The sequence below is a fragment of the Thamnophis sirtalis genome, unplaced genomic scaffold, assembly GCF_051295495.1.
Source record: "Thamnophis sirtalis isolate CommonGarterSnake01/CBP01778 unplaced genomic scaffold, rThaSir2_p1.2 scaffold_15, whole genome shotgun sequence".
Lineage (NCBI taxonomy): Eukaryota > Metazoa > Chordata > Lepidosauria > Squamata > Natricidae > Thamnophis > Thamnophis sirtalis.
In genome coordinates, this window is record NW_028261395.1 from 23,647,040 (window position 1) to 23,669,502 (window position 22,463).

At 45.3% G+C, this 22,463-nt stretch overlaps 1 protein-coding gene across 2 annotated transcripts; it reads right to left on the reverse strand.

Moving 5' to 3' along the window:
• Positions 1-982: 982 nt before the first annotated feature.
• On the reverse strand, positions 983-20,251 carry DUSP29 (dual specificity phosphatase 29). Of its 2 annotated transcripts, none has more exons than XM_087702184.1 (4): positions 20,211-20,251; positions 5,939-6,157; positions 3,835-4,055; positions 983-1,946 (listed from the first exon to the last, which is right to left on the reverse strand). In XM_087702184.1, the coding sequence occupies exons 2-4, from the start codon at positions 6,112-6,114 to the stop codon at positions 1,696-1,698; spliced, it is 648 nt and encodes a 215-aa protein (XP_087558310.1). In that variant the 5' UTR covers positions 6,115-6,157; positions 20,211-20,251; the 3' UTR covers positions 983-1,695. The 2 variants fall into 2 exon arrangements, with proteins under 2 accessions (XP_087558310.1, XP_087558309.1); XM_087702183.1 differs by lacking the exon at positions 20,211-20,251 and adding an exon at positions 8,640-8,757.
• Positions 20,252-22,463: the final 2,212 nt, after the last annotated feature.

Sequence of the window (22,463 nt, forward strand, 5' to 3'; positions counted from 1 at the left end):
TTTACAGAGTCAGCATATCGCCCCCAACAACAATCCGGGTCCTCATTTTACCCACCTCGGAAGGATGGAAGGCTGAGTCAACCCTGAGCCGGTGAGATTTGAACAGCCGAACTGCAGAACTGCAGTCAGCTGAAGTAGCCTGCAGTGCTGCATTTAACCACTGCGCCACCTCGGCTCCTAAGAATTTGAAATCTCCATATCTCCAGGAAAAGTGTCCTCCATTGATTAAACAGTTATGGGTTTTGTCGTCTCGACAAACACTATCGTGTTAAAAGGGGCAAATCCAAAACATTTCCAAATGATATTGAGGGAAAGTTAAATATAGTTCATTTGTGGAGATGGGTGACAAAATAATATAAAATAATTCTGCTCAGAAACTTGGTGGGAACAAATGTGAGCACCTGACCACCAGTGGTGGGATTCCAAATCTTTTCCTACCAGTTCTATGACAGAGTGCTTTGCGCATGCAGCACTCAAAGACCGGCCTCGGTGTCAGCGCTGGTGCGTTGAGCTGTTTTTTTAAGCTCAGCTGAGGAGAGGCAATCCACTCTACTGCGCGAATCAGCTGAGCGAAAAAAAACAAGGGAATATAGGACAGGGGCAGGGCCAGCCAGTATTTGCTGATTCTCTGAACTCAAAATTTCCACTACTGCTTTGGCCGAACCAGTCCAAACCGGCTGAATACCACCTCTCTTGACCACCATCTATGCCAAGAACTTCACAAGTGCTCAACTGCTCTCTCTTAACAAAACTCCCACAAAAATATTTGTGGGCAACTTATCTGGTCCTGCTAATTTGCATCTGGAGGTGATTATTTGTGCTTCACTGGTGTTCTTTAAAAACAAAAGGACCCCCAGTGAAGCGCAAGTCACCATCCCTCCCGAAGAAAATAATTATGTGTGTTAACCTCGATTTGTTGGTGGTGTTAGTGATGATGATGATGATAATGATGATGATAATAATAATAATAATCCCAAATTGATCCACTACAAAATTAAGATTTCTTTATTCAAGTTTATGGATTATAATCTAACATGCTGCTCTGATGTGGTTAGTAAGTAGTTAATGACCCAAAGGATTACATCCCGCAGTGGAGTGATTTAAGATAACGATGACGACGACAACAACAACGATGACGATGATCTGTTTTAGGTGCTATTTGGTTCTCCAAGTAAGTTGCTCTTCTTTTTTTGCACACTCTGGAGTCCTTGGTGCTCTCTGGGGTTGGTGCTTTGCATGCAGATTTGCTTCAATGCATCGGTGCCCTGTTGATGTTGCCTAGCTGGGTAATAAAACATCTGTGAAGCAACAGCCAAGTTCAGAAAGTTCTCAGGACTCCACAGTTCGACCCAGACTTACACACTGTGTGTATTCTCTTTCTGCACACTGTACACCGTTAAATACAGTGTCATCGCCAGACTTGGTTGCAGGAGTTCCTTTCTTCTTTTCTGCAGAAGAGCTGCTTTCCTCATCTTCTGCAAGCTCCCTATTAAAAGGCTGCCCTCCGTCGCTCCTTCTCTGCATATAATCAAGCTGAAAATAACTTAAAAGACATGTGAAGGGCTTTCGATTGCAGCCACCTCCCCGCTCCTACCTCATTCCTTCCTTAGTTGGTAACAAATGACTCTCTCTACCTAATGGTTTTTCACACTCCTTGATTATTTTGTAGCTACTTATTTCCCAAGAAACGGAATGTTAAATCTCTGCGTGGGCCTTCTCCTCTTTGCTTGCGTTGAGCCTGTTGGTGGCATTTTTCCTTTCCAAGGCCAGCTTTATGTCCAGTTCCCGGAGCTGTTTCAGGAACCCGCGGTTCGGAAGGATGCATCTGTGCTGGAGCACCTGGCCAATGGCATCCACCACAGTCATGTGCTTGTAAATCATCAGATAGGCTAAGACCAAGGCTGCTGAGCGGCTACGCCCCATGGCACAGTGGACCAAGATCTTGTCTGCAAAGATCAAGAAACCAAAACAGAGAGAGACAGAGAAAACACTGAGATTTGGCATCAGCGACTTAGACTTTTGACCTTGTGCTCTTGGATAATGCACAGATCCACAGGGGACACAGCGGGTGCAAGGATCTTGAAACTTAGGATCCAGTGGTGACTGTCTTTTAAAGAATCCACTACAGTGCTCCTTGTGGGCTTTAAGGTTCATGAGAACAAGAGCTCTTGAAATCCGTGAAAATGGACGAAAACAGGGATAGAGTCAAGCCACATTTCAGTGGTGTAAACAGTAGTTTAGATGTAGCTCATGCTTGGGGGAGAAAGAGATGGGGGGTAGAAAGAGATGGAGAAAGGGAGAGGGAGGGAAAGAGATGGAAAGAGAAGAAGAGGGAGAGGGAAAGAGATGGAAAGAAGAGGAGAGAGAGAAAGGGAGAAAGATGGAGAAAAGAAGAGAAGAAGAAAGGGACAGAGAGGGAGAGAGAAGGAGAAAGGGACAGAGGGAGAAAGGGAGAGAAGAAGAAAGGGACAGAAGGACAGAGAGGGGGGACAGAGAGAAGAAAGGGACAGAGGGAGAAAGGTCACATGCTTTTCTTTTAAGCAGAATAGAAAAAATGCCCTTCAAATCTTAGCACCAAAGGTCTATTTTCTCACAAATTAGGGATACACTTCTAATTTGACTTGTACTGTTCAATGTAAAAGACCACTCTAAGTCATTTTCTAATCGCAAAAATCAAACAGAACAATGGCAAAGATTTTACTGACCATCACCCAAAAATCAGGTGCGAGTTGAGCTCAACCTGCAGGGGACTTTATTTTTAAGAAGGAATAAACAGTGCCACATGTGACTTATCTTCCTGATAGTAATACCATAACTTCACATAGAAAGATGCAGGTCATCTCGACTTTTTTTTTTTTGACCTCCTGCAGAAGCCTCTGATCCTCCTATAGGCTTGGAAGGTGGGATGCAGGTGAAAAACAAGTGATACAATCCAACACAAGATACTTGTGCCTGTTATAGTTTTTTCACCCTGAAGATGTCTACAGTGGACAGTTACGTGGGAGAGAATTTTGACAGCTATTTAACTGAAAGCCTAGCAAGGCCTTTAGTTCTCAGGATGCTAAAGAGTTTTCCAGAGTTTTGAGTGTAGGGACTCTCTGAATATTCTTATCCTGATTCATATTTGAATCGATCATTTAAAACGGGTGTCAAACTCAAGGCCCACAGGCCAGATTAGGCCTATAATATGGTTGGATCCAGCCTGTGGGGCCGTCCTGGTCTACACAATGGCGAGGAAAGATCAGGTCAGGTCTACCCAGAGCGAGGAGGAAAGATGCCAGCAGTTTGGGGAGTGGCATCAAGCTGGCTATGCCTACCCAGTCAGCCATGCCCAGCGACCACTTGTGGGATTCAAACATTTTTACTAGCGGTTCTGTGGGTGTTGGTTGGTGGGCGTGACGGGAAGGATACTGCAAAATCTCCACGCCCTCCCCACTCCAGGGGAAGGATACTGCAAAATCCCCATTCCCTCCCGATCAGCTGTGACTCTGGAGGCAGAGACTAGATGGGGGCGGGGCCAGTCAGAGGTGGCATTTACTGGTTCTCCGAACTACTCAAAATCTCCGTTACCAGTTCTCCAGAACTGGTCAGAACCTGCAGAATACCACCTTTGCCACACCCCCGAGGTTAACCACAGCCCTTATGCAGCCCTCAATGAAGTTGAGTTTGACACCCCTGTTTTAAAGAGATGAATAGGAACTATATGGTTGTGGCATTCGAAGAATCTGGGGCAAAATATTTTCCCCTTAAGGATTCCTCAACCCAAAATATAAGAAACTATGGGTGTGGAGTGAACCCGCGCATCAGTCGCTTGGAAGCTTTAGGTGGGCTTACTGGTCTCATCCTGGAGTGCTTCATGGATGAACTCGGCAGCAGAGTAGAAGAACTGGCTCAGGTTGAAGGTGGGAAGATCGTCTGCCTCCACTCCATGGTACTGGATGGCCATGTCTTCGTAGTAGTTGGGCCCCGTATCCACATTCCATCGTCCATGGGCTGCGTTGAGCACATGGGTGAAGCCAGCTTTCTCCAGGCTGTACCGATCAAGTGCCGTTTTCCTGGGCCAAAGCAGAAGGGGCTTCTTTTATTTGACAAAAATCCAAATGGGTGGCCATAACCATACGAGCCCCATCTTTTTTCCCTTTGAATGACATGTTTCAAAGCGACCAGGACTCTGATCCCACACTCACAGTGGCCATCTAGATTTTTGCACCCTGCTTCGGATACAGGTGTCAGGTTCCAAATAGCATCCAAAAGTAAATCAGAGTCCGAGGCAAAAGATTCCTCAAAGTTCCCATTTATTAAGAGAGCCATATTGGCACATCTGGGAAAACCCGAATCCGAAAGCTTCCCAGTTTTCCCCACCCAGTTGAAAGTTCAAGATCCTGCCTCCATACCCACAAGTCCATCACATGGTCCAATCTTCCACTGCCATACTGGCAGTTCCACCCATCCAGTTCTGGCCAGGTGCAGAGACAAAGGATGACCTTGGCTTTCTAGAAAGAATTTTGTTATGGCTACATATCATCCAACTCCGTATAATCCTCCCTCCCATTTTCCCACAATAGATAATGCATAGTAGAATAATAGAAAGTATGGCAAGCCTGAGGTCCAAAAGAAAAGTTGGCCGCAGGTCTGACACAGGTGGGAATGGGACAACTTGCTACAGCCAACTTGCTGCAGTAAACTCACCATGACCAACTCGGCAAGACCAACTCTCCACAGCCAACTCTATGGCCAGCTTGCTGTGGGACAATACAGCATGGCCAACTCTCCACAACTAACTCATCATGGCCAACTCACTGGGACAACTCTCCACAGCCAACTCATGGCCAAGTTACTGTGGAACAACTTGCCATGGTCAACTCACCATGGGACAACCTGCTACAGGACAATTTAACAATTCTATTTAATTATTTAAAATAAAATAAAATTATTTTAATTTTTGCCATTCACATTTCATTCTTTTCCTCCTTTCTTTAATGATTCTGTCCCATCATTTCTTTGATATTAGTGTAACTCTTGTCCCGTAGTGAGTTGGCTGTGGCAAGTTGACTGTGGTGAGGTAGCCATGATGAGTTGGCCATGGAGAATTGGCCATGGAGAATTGTCACAGACCAGGGGTGTCAAACTCAATTTCATTGAGGATTGCATTAGGGTTGCATTTGACCTCAGTGGGCCAAGTGGGCGTGGCTGGGGTGGGCATGGCCATGGTAGGCATGGGTAGTTTGATGTCCAACAGCCCTCCTCAAGTGAAAACGGAGCCCAGGAGGGCCGCTTGCAACCCTCACAGGCTCTGATTTTGCTGGCAGAGGCACTGCGGCTGGTCCTCCTCTGTTTCTAGGGCAGTCCTGTGGGCCAGATCTAAGCACTCCACAGGCCAGATCTGGCCCGCGGGCCTTCAGTTTGACACCCCTATCCATAGATCCATCCAGGTAGTCTCGACATAACAATTGTTTGACGTTACAATGGGACTGAAAAAAGTTACTTGTGACTGTTTTTCACACTTATAACCATTGCAGCATCTTGAGGGTCACATGATTACAACTTGGATGCTTGACAAATGGTTTATATTTGTGACACTTTTGCAGGGTCTGGGGGTCACATGATCAGTTTTTGCACCCTTCTGACCAGCCAAGTTGATCGGGAATCCAGATTCATTTCACAACCCGACTATTAGTGTAGCAGCTGTTGTGATTCACTGTGGCAAGAAGGATCATAAGTGGTATGACCTAGGCTCCAGGACTGGCCCATGTTCCTTTCCAACCTCCTCACTGTCCGAATCTGCCACTAGCTCTGCTAGCCGCTGGTGGGCCACAACAATAAGATGGAGCAGAACTCACTTAACAACTGTGTCCAAAAGAAATGTTGGGCTCAACTTGGGGTCATAAGTCAAGGATTACCTGGAATGAAAATCTCTTGGCTTTTTGACAAAACTTACTCATCTCCTATGTAGAGGTTTGGCCAGACTTCGTTGACATGCGTGTATTTGGGGCTTCCTTTCCAAAAGAGTCTCTCCAAATCAAACGCTCCAGGTGTACAATAGTCACTCTCTGGGTCTACTTTAACCGGTGCGTAAGCACTTCTTTTTCCAGATTTCACAGCAGATGAAGACATTTGGTCTCAAGAGTCCAAAGGAGGCACATAGAAAGCTCAGATCCTGGAATAAACAACAAGGAAAAAGTGAGATGGGTGGGAAATATACAGGCAGGTAGACCTTCTGAATCCCTGGATTACTTTAGAGCAGTGGTTGGAAAAGTAATTCTTATGGAACCAGAGAAAAGAAATTCTTCTAATGAGGAAAAGGTCGAGGGCCTTCATTATGAAGGCTGATAGATGACACAGGCAGTGGCGAGATTCAAATTTTTTTACTACCGGTTCTGTGGGCATGGCATGGTTTGGTGGGCATGGCAGGGGAAGGATACTGTAAAATCTTCATTCCCTCCCGATCAGCTGGGACTCGGGAGGCAGAGAATAGATGGGGGTGAATAGTCAGAGGGGGTATTTACCGATTCTCCAAACTACTCAAAATTTCTGCTACTGGTTCTCCAGAACTGGTCAGAACCTGCTGAGTACCACCTCTGGACACAGGGCTCGATTACTTGAGATATCTTCTATAGCGTCTTCGTAGCTGAATTTAATCTTGCAGGTCTGGTGCACTTCAGCTTCCTTTGATTAAACCACTAAACATTTGTTGGGACCTTGGAAATGTCCCTTCTCTGTAGCAGCACCTGTCCCTGGAATGAGGTTCGTCTTGAGATGTAGATGGGTCCATTCTGCTGTCCCAAAGGTACAACTGGACTTTCTGGTTTTTCTTTGAAGAAGTTTCGCTTCTCATCCAAGACGCTTCTTCAGCTCTGACTGGATGATGGGGAATAAATAGAAGGATTTATACAGCTGGTCATTTGCATTCTTTTAACGAGTCATAAGACCACCTGGAGTTTTATTGGAAAGATGGTGTTGTAGACTGGAGATAGATGATGTCATATCCCTCCCCCTCTGTTGAGAGAGAGCTGTTCAATTTTGACATAGATGACCTCTTTGACCCCTCTTTCATACCAGCAGTCCCCTCTGTCCGAAATGTGGACTTTGCTGTCTTCAAAAGAATGGCCTTTGACTTTTTACACAATCCTTTCAACAGTTACAAGCTACACATCCATTTGCACTACTCAGGTGACCCTGAGGGTGCAGATCAACCTCCAAGGGGGCCTCTCTAAAAAGAATGCAAATGACCAGCTGTCTGCAAAGAGTATAAATCCTTCTGTTCCCCACCATCCTGTCAGAGCAGAAGCAGCTTCTTGGATGAGAAGCAAAACGTCTTCAAAGAAAAACCAAGAAAGTCCAGTTGCCTCTTGAAAAAGCATCCTTTGGGACAACCATGACCTGGATGACTGAGAATCTCCATAGACATCCATTCTGCTACAGTTTAGAAGGACCATAAAACCTAGCTCTCCACTCAGACCTTTAGAGAAGAAGACTGAGGCCTTTGCTTCATTGGGCTAGCTATCTTTTATTTTTAACTTTTATATTTCACTGATCTGATCGTAATTTGTTTGGTGTGAGCCACCCAGAGTTGTTGAGAGATGGAGACCATACCTGTTTCATAAATATTATTATTACTATGGTTGGTTGCACACTGTTGTGGCCCGCCAGTGGCCAGCAGAGCTAGTGGCAGACTCAGACAGTGAGGAGGTTGGGGAGGAACATGGGCCAGTCCTGGGTAGTCTGGGGAAGGCTCTGATGAGGGGGTCTGTGTCAGAGGCAGAGATGGGGCCAGGGCCACATGACAGTTGTCAGCTGCCTTCGGAGTCAGAGATCAGTGCGGCAGAAGAACAGCTGGAGCCTGTTCCCAATGTGCGCATGTGCTGCCAGGAGAAGGGAACAGTTAAGGAACAAGGGCTGACTCAGGAGTAAAGGCACAGGTGGACAGTGAATGGCCCCTCCCAAAGGGAATAAAGAGAAGCGAAAGGGGCGTGGCACTTGCAGGAGACAATTAGTTTGTTTCATTAGAGTGAAGATTTGTTCGTGACTCTCAGAGGCTCCTTGCCAAGTATTTTCTTGTACAGCGTTGCGTTTGGAAGCTATCGGCCTGGCAGCTCTCCAAGCCTGATAAGGTCTGTGGTTGTAAATTCATCCTTGAAAGATTGTTTGCCGGGACTTTGCTGGATGTGAATGTTAGGAATTCACATTAGCTTAATAAAAAGGGGTTTTGTCAAGACAAGGAGTCTGCTTCGTGATTTTCTGAAGCCTAGGTCAGAACACAGTTAGCCAGACGTTTAGACTGGATTTGACATTCATCACTATTGGAGCTCATTCTGTCCAGCTGAAATCCCTTTTAAGATTCATCTCCAAGCAAAAATGGGCTCTAATGCCAAGAAAGAAGGGTCTCCCTCAATTTCAGACCCTAATCTTTGAAAGACCATCTTTATTTCTCCTTGCCTCCTAAGATCTCTGGCTAGGACTTACCAAACCTGCCTGTTTAATTCTGCCAGAAGATTCAACTCAGAGATTGCTGGATAGAATGTCCATTGTTAGACAGTTCAACTGGCAAAGAGATTCTGAACTTCCACAACAATGTACAGTACAAGGCTATTAATACTACTCAAAAACAGTTAATGGAATAGAATTGGCAGGCCAGTTACCTTTGGTAAATTTGACAGACTGTGATGATGAAGATGAGAAATTGCCTCCTAAATTTCTCTGGATCAGAAATTTGGCTGACTCTCCCCAACTCTCAGGCAGGAATGAACAGGGTTTCCGAGGCAAAGTCCAGGGCTCTGAGGTTCTCCTGATGGTTTTTTTTTTTTTTTTTTACAGTTGGCTTGAAAAGGCATCAATTCAAAGCCCAACAGCAGATCTGGGAATCTGGAGGAGAGCCCTGGAGATGGACTGGATTTTAGGGATGGGAAGCAGAGTTGTATCCTTGAGTGGCCTCTATTCATTTCAAGGGGGTATGATAAGGACAGCTCTGCTGGTGGATGGTTTCCCTGATGCCCTGCAACAGAGATGGCGGGCCTTTTTCTTATGGTGTGCCAAAATTGAGAATGTGGGCACATGCCCACTCAATCTTCCCGCCCACCGGTGCTTGTGTGCACAATCCCCCCCCCCATGCTTTCCTGAATCTTGGAGAGGGCGAAAGACGGCCCCAACAGCCCAACCGGAAGTTCGGGAATGAACTTCCGGTTGTCCCATTGGGGCCGTTTCCTGCCCTCCCCAGTGTTTGGAGGTTTTCCTAAAGCCTGGGGAGGGCAAACACAGCCTTCCCTGGCCCTCCGAAAAGAGCTGAGGGCTGGTGTGCTACTAAATATGGCTCCGCATGCCACCTGCGGCATGCGTGCCATAGGTTTGCCATCACGGGCCTACAATCTAGAAAAAATGGCAATAGCACTTAGACTTATATACCGCTTCATAGCCTTTTTGCTGCCTTCTCTAAGAGATTTATGGAGTCAGCATGTTGCGCCCAACAATCTGGACCCTCATTTTACCAACCTTGGAAGTATGGAAGGCTGAGTCAACCTTGAGCCGGTCAGGATTGAACTGCTGGCAAATGGGCGGAGTCAGCTTGCAATTCTGTATTTTAACCACTGTGCCACTATGGCTCTATTTGCCAGGTAGACACAGCCATACAGCATAGCGCAGTGGTTAGAGTGTTGTACTGGAAGCATACGTCTGCTGACTGTCTGCAATTTGGCAGTTCGAATCTCACCTCATTCAAGGTTGACTCAGCCTTCCATCCTTCTTCGGTTGGTAAAATGAGGACCCAGATTGTTGGGGGCAAGAGGCTGACTCTGTAAACTGCTTAGAGAGGACTATAAGGCACTATGAAATGGTATATAAATCTAAATGCTGTTGTTATTGCTATAGACAGGCAGACAGACAGACAGACAGACGCACGCGCGCGCGTGCGTGCGCGCACACACACACACATACACACACACACAGAAAGACCGTCTTGGTTTTCGTGAACCACTGCAGTTGGACCTACAATCTGTTATACAGGCAGTCCTTGACTTACGACCACAACCAAGTCCAAAATTTCTGCTGCTAAGTTGCTAAGACATTTGTTAAGTGAGTTTTGTCCGATTTTTGTGACCATTCTTGCCATGGTTGTGAAGTGAATCACTGCAGATATTAGCTTAGTAACATCGTTATTAAATGAATCTGGCTTCCTCATTGACTTTGCTTGTCAGAAGGTCACAAAAGGGGATCGCGTGATCCCCGGGACACTGAGATCCCATCATAAATATGAGTCAGTTCCCAAGAATCTGAATCTTGATCATGTGATCATGGAGATGCTGCAATGGTCATAGGTGTGAAAAATAGTCATAAGTCACCTTTTTTCAAAGCTGTTGTAACTTTGAACGGTCACTAAATGAACTGTTGTAAGTTTAGGACTACCTGTATTGCAATAGAAATAATCATTATAATAGCAATAGCAAACAAAGATCTTAACAGAAGTTACATATCCTATGCCCGTGATGGAGAACCTATGGCACACTTGCTACAGGTGGCACACCTAGCCATATCTGCCAGCACATGAGCTTTCGGCTCCAGCATGCATGCGTGTGCCAGCCAGCTGATTTTGGCCTTCTGGAGGGCCGGGAGAGGCTGTTTCCGCCCTCCCCAGGCTTCAGAAAAGCCTCCAGAGTTTGGGCAGGGCATAAAACGGGCCCAATGGACCTACCGGAAGTTTGCTTTTTGCCCTCCCCAGGCTCCGAAGGCTTTCCGAGAGCCTTGGGAAGGCAAAAATTGCCTCCCCTTCCCCCCCGGAGGAAATACTAAGCTCAGCTTGGAGGTGAGTAGTGCAGCACGCATGGGGGGGGAGCACGGGGGGGTTCTGCATGCATGCGCATGTGGGGGCATGCTTTGCATTATGGGTGCTGACATGCTATTGCATGCACACCCATCGCATTTTTGGCACTCAGCAACAAAAAGGTTAGCCATCACTGTCCTATGCTATCTTGTCCAAGCTGACTTAATAGAAGAGGGAGGATGATTTAAAGCAGGGGTGTCAAACTCGAGGCCTGGGGGCTGGATCAAACACAACTCTGATGCGGCCCCCAACCACTGTTCCCTCTAAGGTGCGCGGCTGCATGAAAACACCACGCAGCAATTTTTAACTGCCGCGCAGTGATTTCTGTCACAGGCTCCGGAAGCTGAGGGGCCTCAGAAAATCTAGGATTAACATGGGCGTGGGGATGGCGGCAGGAGCTTAGGCGGCACAGCCAATCTCCTAGGTCCTCCTAGGCGCCGGCTGCGCCACTCATTACCATCAGTCACCCCGTGTTCAGCAAAGAAAACGCGGGGAAGTCCTTTGCAGGTGGCTAGAACTGGCCACCCACAAAGGACCTCCCCAGACTTGTTTTGATGAGCACGGAGCAACTGATGGTAGTTTGCACCAGCCGCGGCCTCTCAAACTAGTGTCAGTCGCCCCATGTTCAGCAAAGCAAGCCCGGGGAGGTCCTTTGTGAGCGGCCAATCCTAGCCATTTGCGTCCGGTGCTGCGGCTGAAGTGAACTCCCAAAGCCCCCGCTGCCACCGAAATATCTGTTGCCGCCTCCTCCTCCTCCTCCAACAGCACTGCTGGATTTGCCACCCTACACTACGGCTGAGGTGAAGCCGCCAAAGCTCCTAGCACCCCCACCCATGGCAGTGGTGCCTCCCCCTCCACGCGGAGCACCTGAGCTGGCCCCTGCGTTATCCCTCCCCCTCCTCCTCCGCCGTGTTTTTGAGGCTGCGGGAGCCAGTAGGAAGGCGGCGGAGGGGGCGGGAGCAGGAAAAAAAGGCCTCATGGCTTCTCAAAAGCATGGTGGAGGAGGAGGAGGCGGCGGCTGGGGTAACACAGAGCCCAGCTCAGGTGCTCCCCGGGGAGGGGGAGGCACCGCCGCCCCTTCCATGGGCGGGGGCATCAGTGGGAGCTTTGGCGGCTTCACCTCAGCCACAATGCCAGGCAGCAAATGTGATGGTGCTGTTGGAGGAGGAGGTGGCAGCAGTTATTCTGGTGGTGGCGGGGGCTCGTCGGGATCTTCAGTGGCAGCCATGCCCCCAGTGAAAAAAACGAAGATGGAGCAGATCCACGCAGATGATGTTGCTGCAACATGACTGGAGGAGGAATTCTGGGAGTTGAAGTCCACAAGTCTTAAAGTTGTCAGGTTTGAAGACCCCTGGTTTTTTTTTTCTAAAGGGTTAGGGGTGCAAGGATCTTGTAACAACAGCTTTAAGACTTGCGTGCTTCAAATGCCAGACTTTCTGAGCCAACATTTTGGTTGCTAAGCAGGAGCGTTGTTAAATGATACTGATATTATATAACACTTTTAATTAAGCGGGTACCTTGAATAAACATAACTTTGAGTTTCAAATAATACTGATTTCGTTGTTGTGACATCTGTGAAAAAAATTCAGATGCTCAGGTATGAAAATGTGCTGCTCAAACACTATACTTTTCTGCTCATACTGGAAAAAAAAATAGAGGGAACATTGCCCTCAACAAAACTGAGTTTGACCCCTTGATTTAAAGCATTTCAAAATGCTATTAGTTACTAATTGTTTCAAACGCCTTGTCAGAAAGGAGGAATAACTCCAGATAAAAAATAACCATTATTATGGCTATTTGTTACTGTTATTTCATTTTCATACTTCTGTTCTTTCCGAGAGGAACAGGAAAGTTTTACAGATGAACTGTACAAAAAGAATAAAAACACCTGAGCAGAGATAAAATCCTCTATCTTCCAATAAAATATGGAAAATGCAAAAAGTGTGATAAAGTTGATTTTTAAAAGATGTTCCTTCCTGTAAATGTTTGGGAAGGAAAGACAGAATTAAAAAAAAGGAGAAATTAATTGGCAGAGAAGAAACGCCCAGCAGTGAAAGAGCACAAAGGACACACTTTGAAAACTTTTCAAAAAGGATATAATGTAATATATGCAGTTAATTTATACAAAATTAGCTGATAACCCGGCGTTGCCCATGTATTTATCTAATCCTGTATTAGACAGGAAAAGCTCTGATTTCGGGGACAATTAAATTAGTTACAAATGTTTTCCCCATGCCCCAGGAATGTTTTATTGATCATGGTCATACATTTGTTCTCAAAGATAATCAAAGCCTTGTTGAAAATGTCCAGACCAAACGTAATTTCTAATGTTGGATTTCCCCCCTTACTAGAGGGAGCCCCCTTGTGGAGTACTGTGAAACCGTTACCATGGCAACTCAATTGTACTGTGCAGTAGAAGCCATTTTAAGGCACAACAGGTTGAATCTTAAGAGAACACATACCCCGGGGGGTGTTAGGAGTATCTTACCCGCACAGTATTTGTTTCCAGAGAGTAAGTAATCTGTACCAAGTTTGGTTGAAATTGCTCGAGGCGTTCTAGACAGAGGTAAGTTGCTGCCGGTTTGGCCTGGATCAAGCGAACCGGTAATAGTGGTGGCGGGAGGCTCCGCCCACCCATCCGGATGTTTCTGCTCATGTACAGAAGTGTTGCGCGTGCGCATGAGCGTATCCGAACCAGTAGCAACAAAATTAATAACCCACCACTGGTTCCAGAGTTATGCTGGAACACACACACACACACACACACACACATTTATATATAGATAGATAACATATCCCTGCTCAGTTTATGCATGAATGGCAAAATATATTTACGTATTTAAAATCTGTTGAAATGGCAGCGTAGGTTGTATTAAACATTGCTGCAATTGCCATGGAGCATGGAGTACAATACTTTATTTTCAAAAATAGCAATGTAACCATAGAATCTTTTTAGCGAGGCAAAAACCAAACTCTTATGTGAGAAAAATGCATTCTCCTTCAATTACTTCATACAGTAGGTCCTAAAATTAAAGAGCAAGCCAAAAGAGAAAAGAAAATGAATGAATGGGTTACTCCAGCCATCCTCAACTGAATCATTCAACCTAAATTACGTTGTAATATGTGTAACGTATTCTTCCTACCAGGGATCGGTTCTAGCAGGCACTACTACTGGTTGGCTCGTGTGTGTGCCCCGCGCGCATGCGCAGTACAATTAAAATTGTTCTGTGCATGTACAGAACCGAAAAACAAGATGGCGGAGCCTATGGCGCCACCCGGAGAACCGGTATGGGGGCATGCCAGGCCTGGGTTGCTTCTGGTTCCAGAGACCCAGGCAGCCAAACCACTACTGGTTCGGCTGAACTGGTCCGAACCGGTAGGAAGCCACCACTTCTTCCTACTCAAAAGAGGACAAAGATTTGAACAATTTTTGATCCAAGTTGTAAGTGGATGGAAAATTTTCAAAAGCTTCAATATTGTCCTTTTTTCTTTCAGACAAGGGTTTTTTCCCCCAAAATAGGAAGATTAGCTTAAAAGCTGAAAGTCTGAGTCCAGAAGATTGAATTCCATTAGGAAACCTATTTATTTCAAACTATTATAGACTTTTAGACAGGATTCCAATGTAAAAAAAAAAACTCAGTATAGTTAAACTGCAGAGCCATAAATTATACGACAGACTAGAAGACCATTGAAAATCAAAACCAGTGTTTACATTGAAATATATTAAATCCAGGAAACTAATAAGAGACATCTGCTGAAGGATTTGGTATCGTAAAATATTAAAGAAAAGCTGGGGTTGAAAATTAATTCCTTTTCATTGCAGGAGATATTGCATGGAGTAATGTTCTCAAACCATTGTTTGTTTTATTTTGGGGGGCAAGCTTCTTATATCCTGCCTTTATTTTGGGTGATCTAAAGGTGGCACACATCCTTAATGTTCTCACCTCCTATTTTCCCCATGCGAATAGTTTGTTGGATTTTTTTTTAACCTGCCTTAATTATTTTTATAAACGACTCAAAATGGTAAACATACTAATATTACTTCCTCCTCCTCTGTTTCGATTTCCATGATTAATTCCTTCCTTGTTTAAAAAATGTACAGTAATGCATTTTTAAAGAGAAATGAAACAACTACCCCCCCCCAATTAATTAATGCTTAAAACCATTATGTGCAGATCTGCTGATGACTTCTATGGGAAAGAGACAATGAAGGTAGAAGCTAGAAAGGATTCAGCAACTGCACAACAGCTTTGCACAGTGTGATGTTTTATGCACACATCACAATAAGCAATTAAAACCTATCATTGCTTTAATTGCAACAAACGCTTCAGCTACTATCTGAGGTACTAATGGAAGATGAGCTGCTCCCTTCAGTGGTCCTCTCCTTCCTAAATTCATCTTTGTACCAGGAATGAAAGTATAATTAGCACTGACACAATTTCTTTCCCATGGGAGTCAAGGCATCTGCGGAGTTCCAAACGGTGTCCATGACAATATGATCACAATTCCACCACTCACATGGGCAGAAGGAGTGGGGCTTTTGACCACCTGGATGTGACCACTCTATTGGCTCTTCCAATCCTTTCCTGTGGATGGATTGAAAGAAATAAATTGGGGATGGGGGAGGTGATAGCAAGGAACTCCCCACTTCCATCATGTCTTGACATGGGAGAGAAACATGAATCAAGCCATGTATTTCGTAGCAAACGTACTGTATTTTTCAGAGTATAAGACGCTCCAAAGTATAAGACGCACCTAGCTTTTGGGGAGGAAAACAAGGGGAAAAAATCTGCTTCTGCCTCCCAGCAATTTGCCTCCTTGCAACAAACAGCAAACAGTACAGATAATATACACTGTTTGTAGTGTTACATTTCAGACTATACAAATGCTGTTAAAATGGATGTGGCTTTCTGGAAGTATAGTTATTCTCTGCTATTTAAAAGAAGATACAATAGCACTGGGCCTCTTCAGATCAAGCATTTATTTTAAAAAGCTTCTTCATTTTGTTAAGCTGTCTAGAACTATAATAAAGGAGTCTTTTAAAAATAAGTCTAAAAATTTGAACATTCTATAGGCATTTATAGTTATTGACTTACCTTCTTGCAGCAAACAGGCTGATTAGCACAAGAAAAAAAAAATCTGCTTTTGCCTCCCAGCAATTTGCCTGGTGGAGCAAACAGCAAGTTTCACTTTCAGTTTAAGCATGGGACCCTCCCGATCATCAGCTGTTTCAGGCTCCAGGGATTGCTATAGCCTATTGCAGCCTCTGCAAGTCCCATTTTCCCTGTTTGCTGCAAGGAGGTAAATTGCTGGGAAGCAGAGGCCAAAGGGTGGGGGATGGTGGGTGGGTGGGGCTACATTTAGTGTATAAGATGCACCCAAATTTTCACCCTCTTTTAGGGGGGAATGTGCGTCTTATACTCCAAAAAATACAGTAACTCTGATCATCTACCCATTCTCCAATTTCCTTTGAGTCCAGGATGATGAGGACAGTGTAATCGGTAGCGTTTTCTTTGTTTTGGACAGAACTCTTGAACTTTTAATGGTTGATCAGACCTGCAGGGATGGCTAAAACTGTACAGACGATCCATCCTAGGGCACCATCTGAATATCTGCTCTGTTACCCATTTTCTTCTCAGATAATTGTCTCGGCCCAGCTTAGCCTTTTCTGGGGCCTCGGAGAAGACCAGAGGTGATATTCTACCAGTTCGGACCAGTTCACTTGAACTGGTAACAGAAATCGCAGGTGGCCTCACCCACCCGCCCTGGCTCTACGGCATCCCATTTAGGCACTTTTTTTTTTGCCAAAAGCACATACATGGAAGGTTATGCACATGCGTGGAGGTGGCACACTCGCATTTGCGAACCGATAGGAAGGTAAGTGAATACTGCCCCTGGAGAAGACTTTTGGTTCTCATAAACAATAAAAAAGAGCAAATAAGAAAAGCTACAGGGACAATTTGAGTCTTGTCCTCTACTGAAAACCCAAACCAGAAGGCATTTTTACCCAAAAGGAAATTGACAATGTGTCAATTTCTAGTGTGTCAATTTCCAGCTGGTGCAAATATAGAATTGTATCTCATTGTGGATTTAACCATGAATTCAGAGGTAGTATTCAGCCGGTTCTGATGAACCGGTAGCGGAAATTTTGAGTAGTTCGGAGAACCGGTAAATACCACCTCTGACTAGCCCCGTGACCCGTCAAAACCGCGGTCCACAAAAGCGTGATCGACGAAAGCGTGCATTTGACGTCATCACAGCGCGACAAAAAAATTAAAAATTGAAATAACAATAAAATTAAAGCAAGCCGATTCACATAAAGGTAAGGGTTAGGTTTAGGGTTAGGGTTAGGGTTAGGTTAAGGGTTAGGGTTAGGTTTAGAGCGTTAGGTTTACGTTAAATTTTACGTTAAAGGTTAGCGTTAGGTTTAGCGTTAGGTTAAGGGTTAGGTTTAGGGTTAGATTTAGGCTTAGGTTAAGGGTTAGGTTTAGGGTTAGGTTTAGGGTTAGGTTTGGGGGGTTAGGGTAAGGTTTTCGCTTTATTTTTACATTTTTCCATCACAGCTGTTTTCGTCACGCTGTGATGACGTCAAATGCGCGCTTTCGTCGACCGCGATTTTGTCGTCCGCGGTTTTGTGGTGGAACCGACTAGCCCACCTCATCTATTCTCTGCCTCCCAAATCCCAGCTGATCAGCATCCCAGCTGATCGGCTGGGTCTTCTTTTGTTGCCCTGCACAGGAGAACGGACCTGGAAGGCAGGTTAATGGGGGTGGGGAGGGAATGGAGATTTTGCAGTATCCTTCCCCCAGGAGTGGGGAGGGAATGCGGATTTTGCAGCATCCTTCCCCAGGAGTGGGGAATGAATGGGGATATTGCAGTAACCTTCCCCCAGGAGTGCGGAGGGAACTGGGATTTTGCAATATCCTTCCCCCAGGAGTAGGGAGGGAATGGGGATTTTGCAGTATCATTCCCCTGCCACACCCACCAAGCCACACCCACAGAACCAGTAGTAAAAAAAATTGAATCCCACCACTGCATGAATTGTTAAACTGTCCGTTGTACACTCCAAAGCATTTGGCATTCATAATCTAATTTGTCAGACATTTTAATTGTCTTCCTGTCACAAAACCTAACCTGGGCAACCACTAAAAACATTGCCCAGTTTCTGCCATTATTCCTTCAAGTTTGTTTGTGTTTCTCCCCCCTCTCACATTTTTAACTTTGGAACCTGTAATAAAAGAAAGGGAAGAAGCACTAAATAATTTGGTGAGTCAGGCTGTCCTGTCTTGGATGGGAATGGTGGTAACACTCTGTCTGTTCCAAATATCTGCTTGTAAGTCTCTTCAGTCTTTAATTAGAGAGACCGGAATGTTCAAAATCTTTTCTTTGCTTTTAAAACTGCAGCCTGCCTATCAAATATCCAGTGTTGGTCCCTACAATGTAGAAAAGATGTGGAGACTCTAGAAAGAGTGCAGAGAAGAGCAACCAAGGTGATTAGGGGACTGGAGGCCAAAACATATGAAGAATGGTTGCAGGAACTGGGTATGTCTAGTTTAATGAAAAGAAGGACTAGGGGAGACATGATACCAGTGCTCCAATATCTCAGGGGCTGCCACAAAGAAGAAGTGATCAAGCTATTCTCTAAACCACCAGAGGGCAGAACAAGAAGCAATGGGTGGAAACTAATCAAGGAGAAAAGCAACTTAGAACTGAGGAGAAATTTCCTGACCGTTAGAACAATTAATCAGTGGAACAACTTGTCTCCAGAATTTGTGAATGCTCCAACACTGGAAGTTTTTAAGAAGAGATTGGATAACCATTTGTCTGAAATGGTGTAGAGTTTCCTGCCTAAGCAAGGAGTTGGACTAGAAGACCTCCAAGGTCCCTTCCAACTCGGTGATTCAATTCTAACTCAGCTCTGGAGCCCACATGTTTAAAAGCAAAATGTCTTGTCGAGCTGCCATCCTTTTCAGAAGGCTGGAGAGATTTTAAATGGATATTTATTGCAGATCCTAATGGCCTCTCTGAAGAAATGTTGTGGCTTTTTTTGGACCTGTTCTTTCTGAGGAACTGGAAAAAGAATTAGGCTCGCACTTGGATTGAAAAAAAAAAGTGCCTTTGATCAAATGATGCAAGGCACGAGAAAGCTCGGTAGGAATTATTTCAGGGAATGGGGTGGCCCTTATATAAATCACTCGTGAAAATCAAGACATCCATGCAGGAATTAGAAGAAGGAGGAAGAGGAGTTGAAAGGGAAAACTCAAAACTCTGCCAGGGTTGATTCTTGCCAGATTGATTGGAGAACCTTATAAATGTAAGCATTTCCATTTCTTAAAAATGTTTGTCTGGTCTCGGGTGTTATGAAGATTACTCTCCTGGAAAGATAAAACTGTTTTCGAACCAACCCAGACCAGACCTGGCTTCTTTCATACAGAACAACCAAATGCTTTTCATCTGCAGCACTTTTCTACCCGCTGTTCTGTTTTTCAGGATGCATTGATTTCTTTGGGAGCAATTGTGTAGCAATTGCTCTTTACTTTCAGCACAAGGGGCTGATATGAACATTGACTTGTTTAGGATTGCTAGGCTGAAACCTCTACGATTATCGGAGGGGCCGATATTCTGCTGGTTCGCTCCGGTTTGGGCGAACCAGTAGTGGCAGCGGCGGGAGGCTCCGCCCACCTGCCCATCCGTCATCACGGACGCTCTACGCATGCACAGAAGTGCCGCATCCGTGCTTCTAGTTCTAAACTGGCAACAAAGATGATAGCATTGCATGCCTGATGGCAACTCTTTTACAGAAGAAGTTAGTTAAAGAACTACTAGCTATTCAGGTCACACAGATAAACCTCCAAGTGCTTCAAGGACCCTCTAAAAGGATGCAAATGACCAGCTGTCTGCAAGAAGTATAAATCCTTCCATTCCCCACCATCCAGTCAGAGCTGAAGAAGCTTCTTGGGTGAGAAGCAAAACATCTTCAAAAGAAAAAAGCCCAGTTGCCTCCTGAAAAAAGCACCTTTGGGTGAAAGAACAAACATGCTTAAAGAAAGAAATGAAGGTAGGAGGGGTAAGATACAGAAAAACGATAGGTAGAGCCGAGACACCCCCCCTTAACCAGTCTTAAGGCCCGCTCAGCAATAGGTTGATTCTGAACTATGAAAAAAAGTACAGCCGATAGATGAAACTGGCTTCATATTTTGGAATGTTAGGTGATCTCATTTGATCCCTTGTCAACGGTTATCCAATGTCTCCCTGGCGCTTGCATTAAAATTGTTTTTAAAAAGTTCCTTGCTATGAGAGGTGGCTGAGAGAGATTCCCGAGCCTAGAATTTTAAAGGGAAAGGAGAACCATTCCTTTGGCAAAGCAAGTCCCATGTCCGCTTGGCTAGGCTTGGCTTACCTGCCAACGTCTCCAGGACTGGTAGACAGCGTGGATCCTCGGAGTGTGAAGGCACGAGAAAGGGAATCTTACCAACTTTGAAGCCGGCCTCTATTTTTAGTGCAGGATTTGCTGACTGACCTTGCGTGATATCATTCAAAGGGAAGAATCCTTACATCTGCTACTAAATCTATTCCCTGATGTTACCTGAAACCGTCGGCCACGGCAGCAAGCAATTATGCTGGAGAAGCAGATTGTGACACTAGACAGACATAGTGAAGGATTCCCCACCCCACCCCACCCCCAGATGGCTAAAAGGGCATCCGGGCATGGAACCAACCAACCCTAAGGTCACTCCCTGGAAACAGAAGCTCATGATTTGGGGGGTTTTCCTGGATGCAGCTTTGATCTTGACTGTGCAGTTCCCAGGAACTGACAGCCGCTGTTCCGTCAATTAATCCTGATTTATTTCTGGCTCAGCCAGAAATTGGGGTTTCTCTCTTTAGCAGAAATTGGAAGTAAATTCAAAACCATCCAGCTGCATCTGTTTGAGAATGACAGGGAACATGTGGGAGGATCAGTGCACAGCAAACCAACATTTTCTTCTCTAACTGTAATCAAGAGAGTGGCAAGTGAAACTGTTGTGTGTTAATTGGTCAAGATAAGGTAAAAGTAAAGGTTCCCCTTGCACATATGTGTTAGTCGTTCCTGACTCTAGGGGGCGGTGCTCATCTCCATTTCAAAGCCAAAGAGCCAGAGCTGTCCGAAGACATCTCCGTAGTCATGTGGCCGGCATGACTAAACACCGAAGGCGCACAGAATGCTGTTACCTTCCCACCAAAGGTGGTTCCTATTTTTCTACTTGCATTTTCACGTGCTTTCAAACTGCTAGGTTGGCAGAAGCTGGGACAAGTAACGGGAGCTCACCCCGTTATGCGGCACTAGGGATTTGAACTGCTGAATCTTAGCCACTGAACCACTGCGTCCCACATTTGTTAAAATAGAAAGATAATAATAATATTTGACTAGGAGTAAAGAAAGAGCACTAGTAGTACGTGTAACACAAGGTTGACTCAGCCTTCCGAGGTCAGTCAAATGAAGACCCAGATTGTTGGCCCCCAACAGGCTGACTCTGTAAACAGCTTTAGGGTGGGCTGTAAAGCACTGTGAAGCGGTAAATAAGCTTAAGTGCTATTGCTATTGCTAATATTTGAAGGTATTCTATACTAATGGTCTTACTCAAGGAAAGCTGACAGCAGAACTGAACCAACAATGAATAGAGCATTGTCCAATGCATTGGGTAATATAATCTATATATTAAATACAGCAAATAACTCTTCCAAAGCTGATCTGAACCCAGGTACCCCAGGGAAAAAAAGTGGAGTCCTATCGTAGAACATAGGTGCGAAGGAAAGAAAGTCCTTTCATTAAATCTCCTGATTTCTAATCAACCAGGATCTTCTGAGTGAAGGAAGGGTCCTCCAAAGGCCCCTGGCCATTAGATGAGGAATAAGAGCAAATGTCTCAAGGGATCCACAAAAAAAATATTTCCTTCTGTTATCATTTCTCAGAAGTATTTCCTATCTTCTCCAGAAGTTCTTCCATGCCCTCCTCCAACCTCTTTCCATGACTATCACCTTAAGAGGTGAGTTAGACCAGCTGTCTGCAAGGAGTATAAACCCTACCATGGTCCCTACGATCAAAACGGAATCACTGTTTTTAGTCCTCTAAGGAAGGAAGGCTTCGGAGGGCCTAAACCGGCCCTACAAGCAAACCAAAAGTCTGTTCCAAAACTTCCAGTTTGTCCGTAGGGACAGTTTTTTGTGCTCCGGAGGCTTTAGGGAAGCTCCTGAAGCCTCCTGAAGGGCCTCCAGGGGGTGGGGGAGACTGTTTTCTCCCTCCCCTGGCTCCTATAAAGCCTCTGGAGCCAGGGGAGGGCAAAAAATGGCCTCAAAAAAGGCTAAAGTCAGCTGACCAGCCGTGCATGCGTGCTGGCCAGCTGACCCGGCAACGCCTCACGTGCCCTGACAAATGGTTCCGCGTGCTACCTGTGGCACGTGTGCCATAGGTTCGCCAACCCGGGACTAGGATGTCAGACCTGGAAGCCATCTTTTACATTAGGCCTTCAGAGGGGGCGGGAATTATACAGAGTGTGAGTAATATATAGTCAAAATAACATTCTTTTCTCACAGAGTCAAGACCATCTGGCCCTGCAGCGTTAATGGTGTGACTGGGAGGCATCTCCAGTTTTGGATGGTGCCTGATTGGATCCTG

Bases quoted from the DNA above. Each gene is read 5' to 3' on its own strand.
- DUSP29 (XM_087702184.1), bottom strand. From the start codon at position 6,114: ATGTCTTCATCTGCTGTGAAATCTGGAAAAAGAAGTGCTTACGCACCG. The intron at 4,056-5,938 runs GTAAGTTTTGTC...GCTTTGGCCCAG, and splicing joins AACCTCTACATAGGAGATGA to GAAAACGGCACTTGATCGGT. The intron at 1,947-3,834 runs GTAAGCCCACCT...TGATCTTTGCAG, and splicing joins AGCACTCCAGGATGAGACCA to ACAAGATCTTGGTCCACTGT.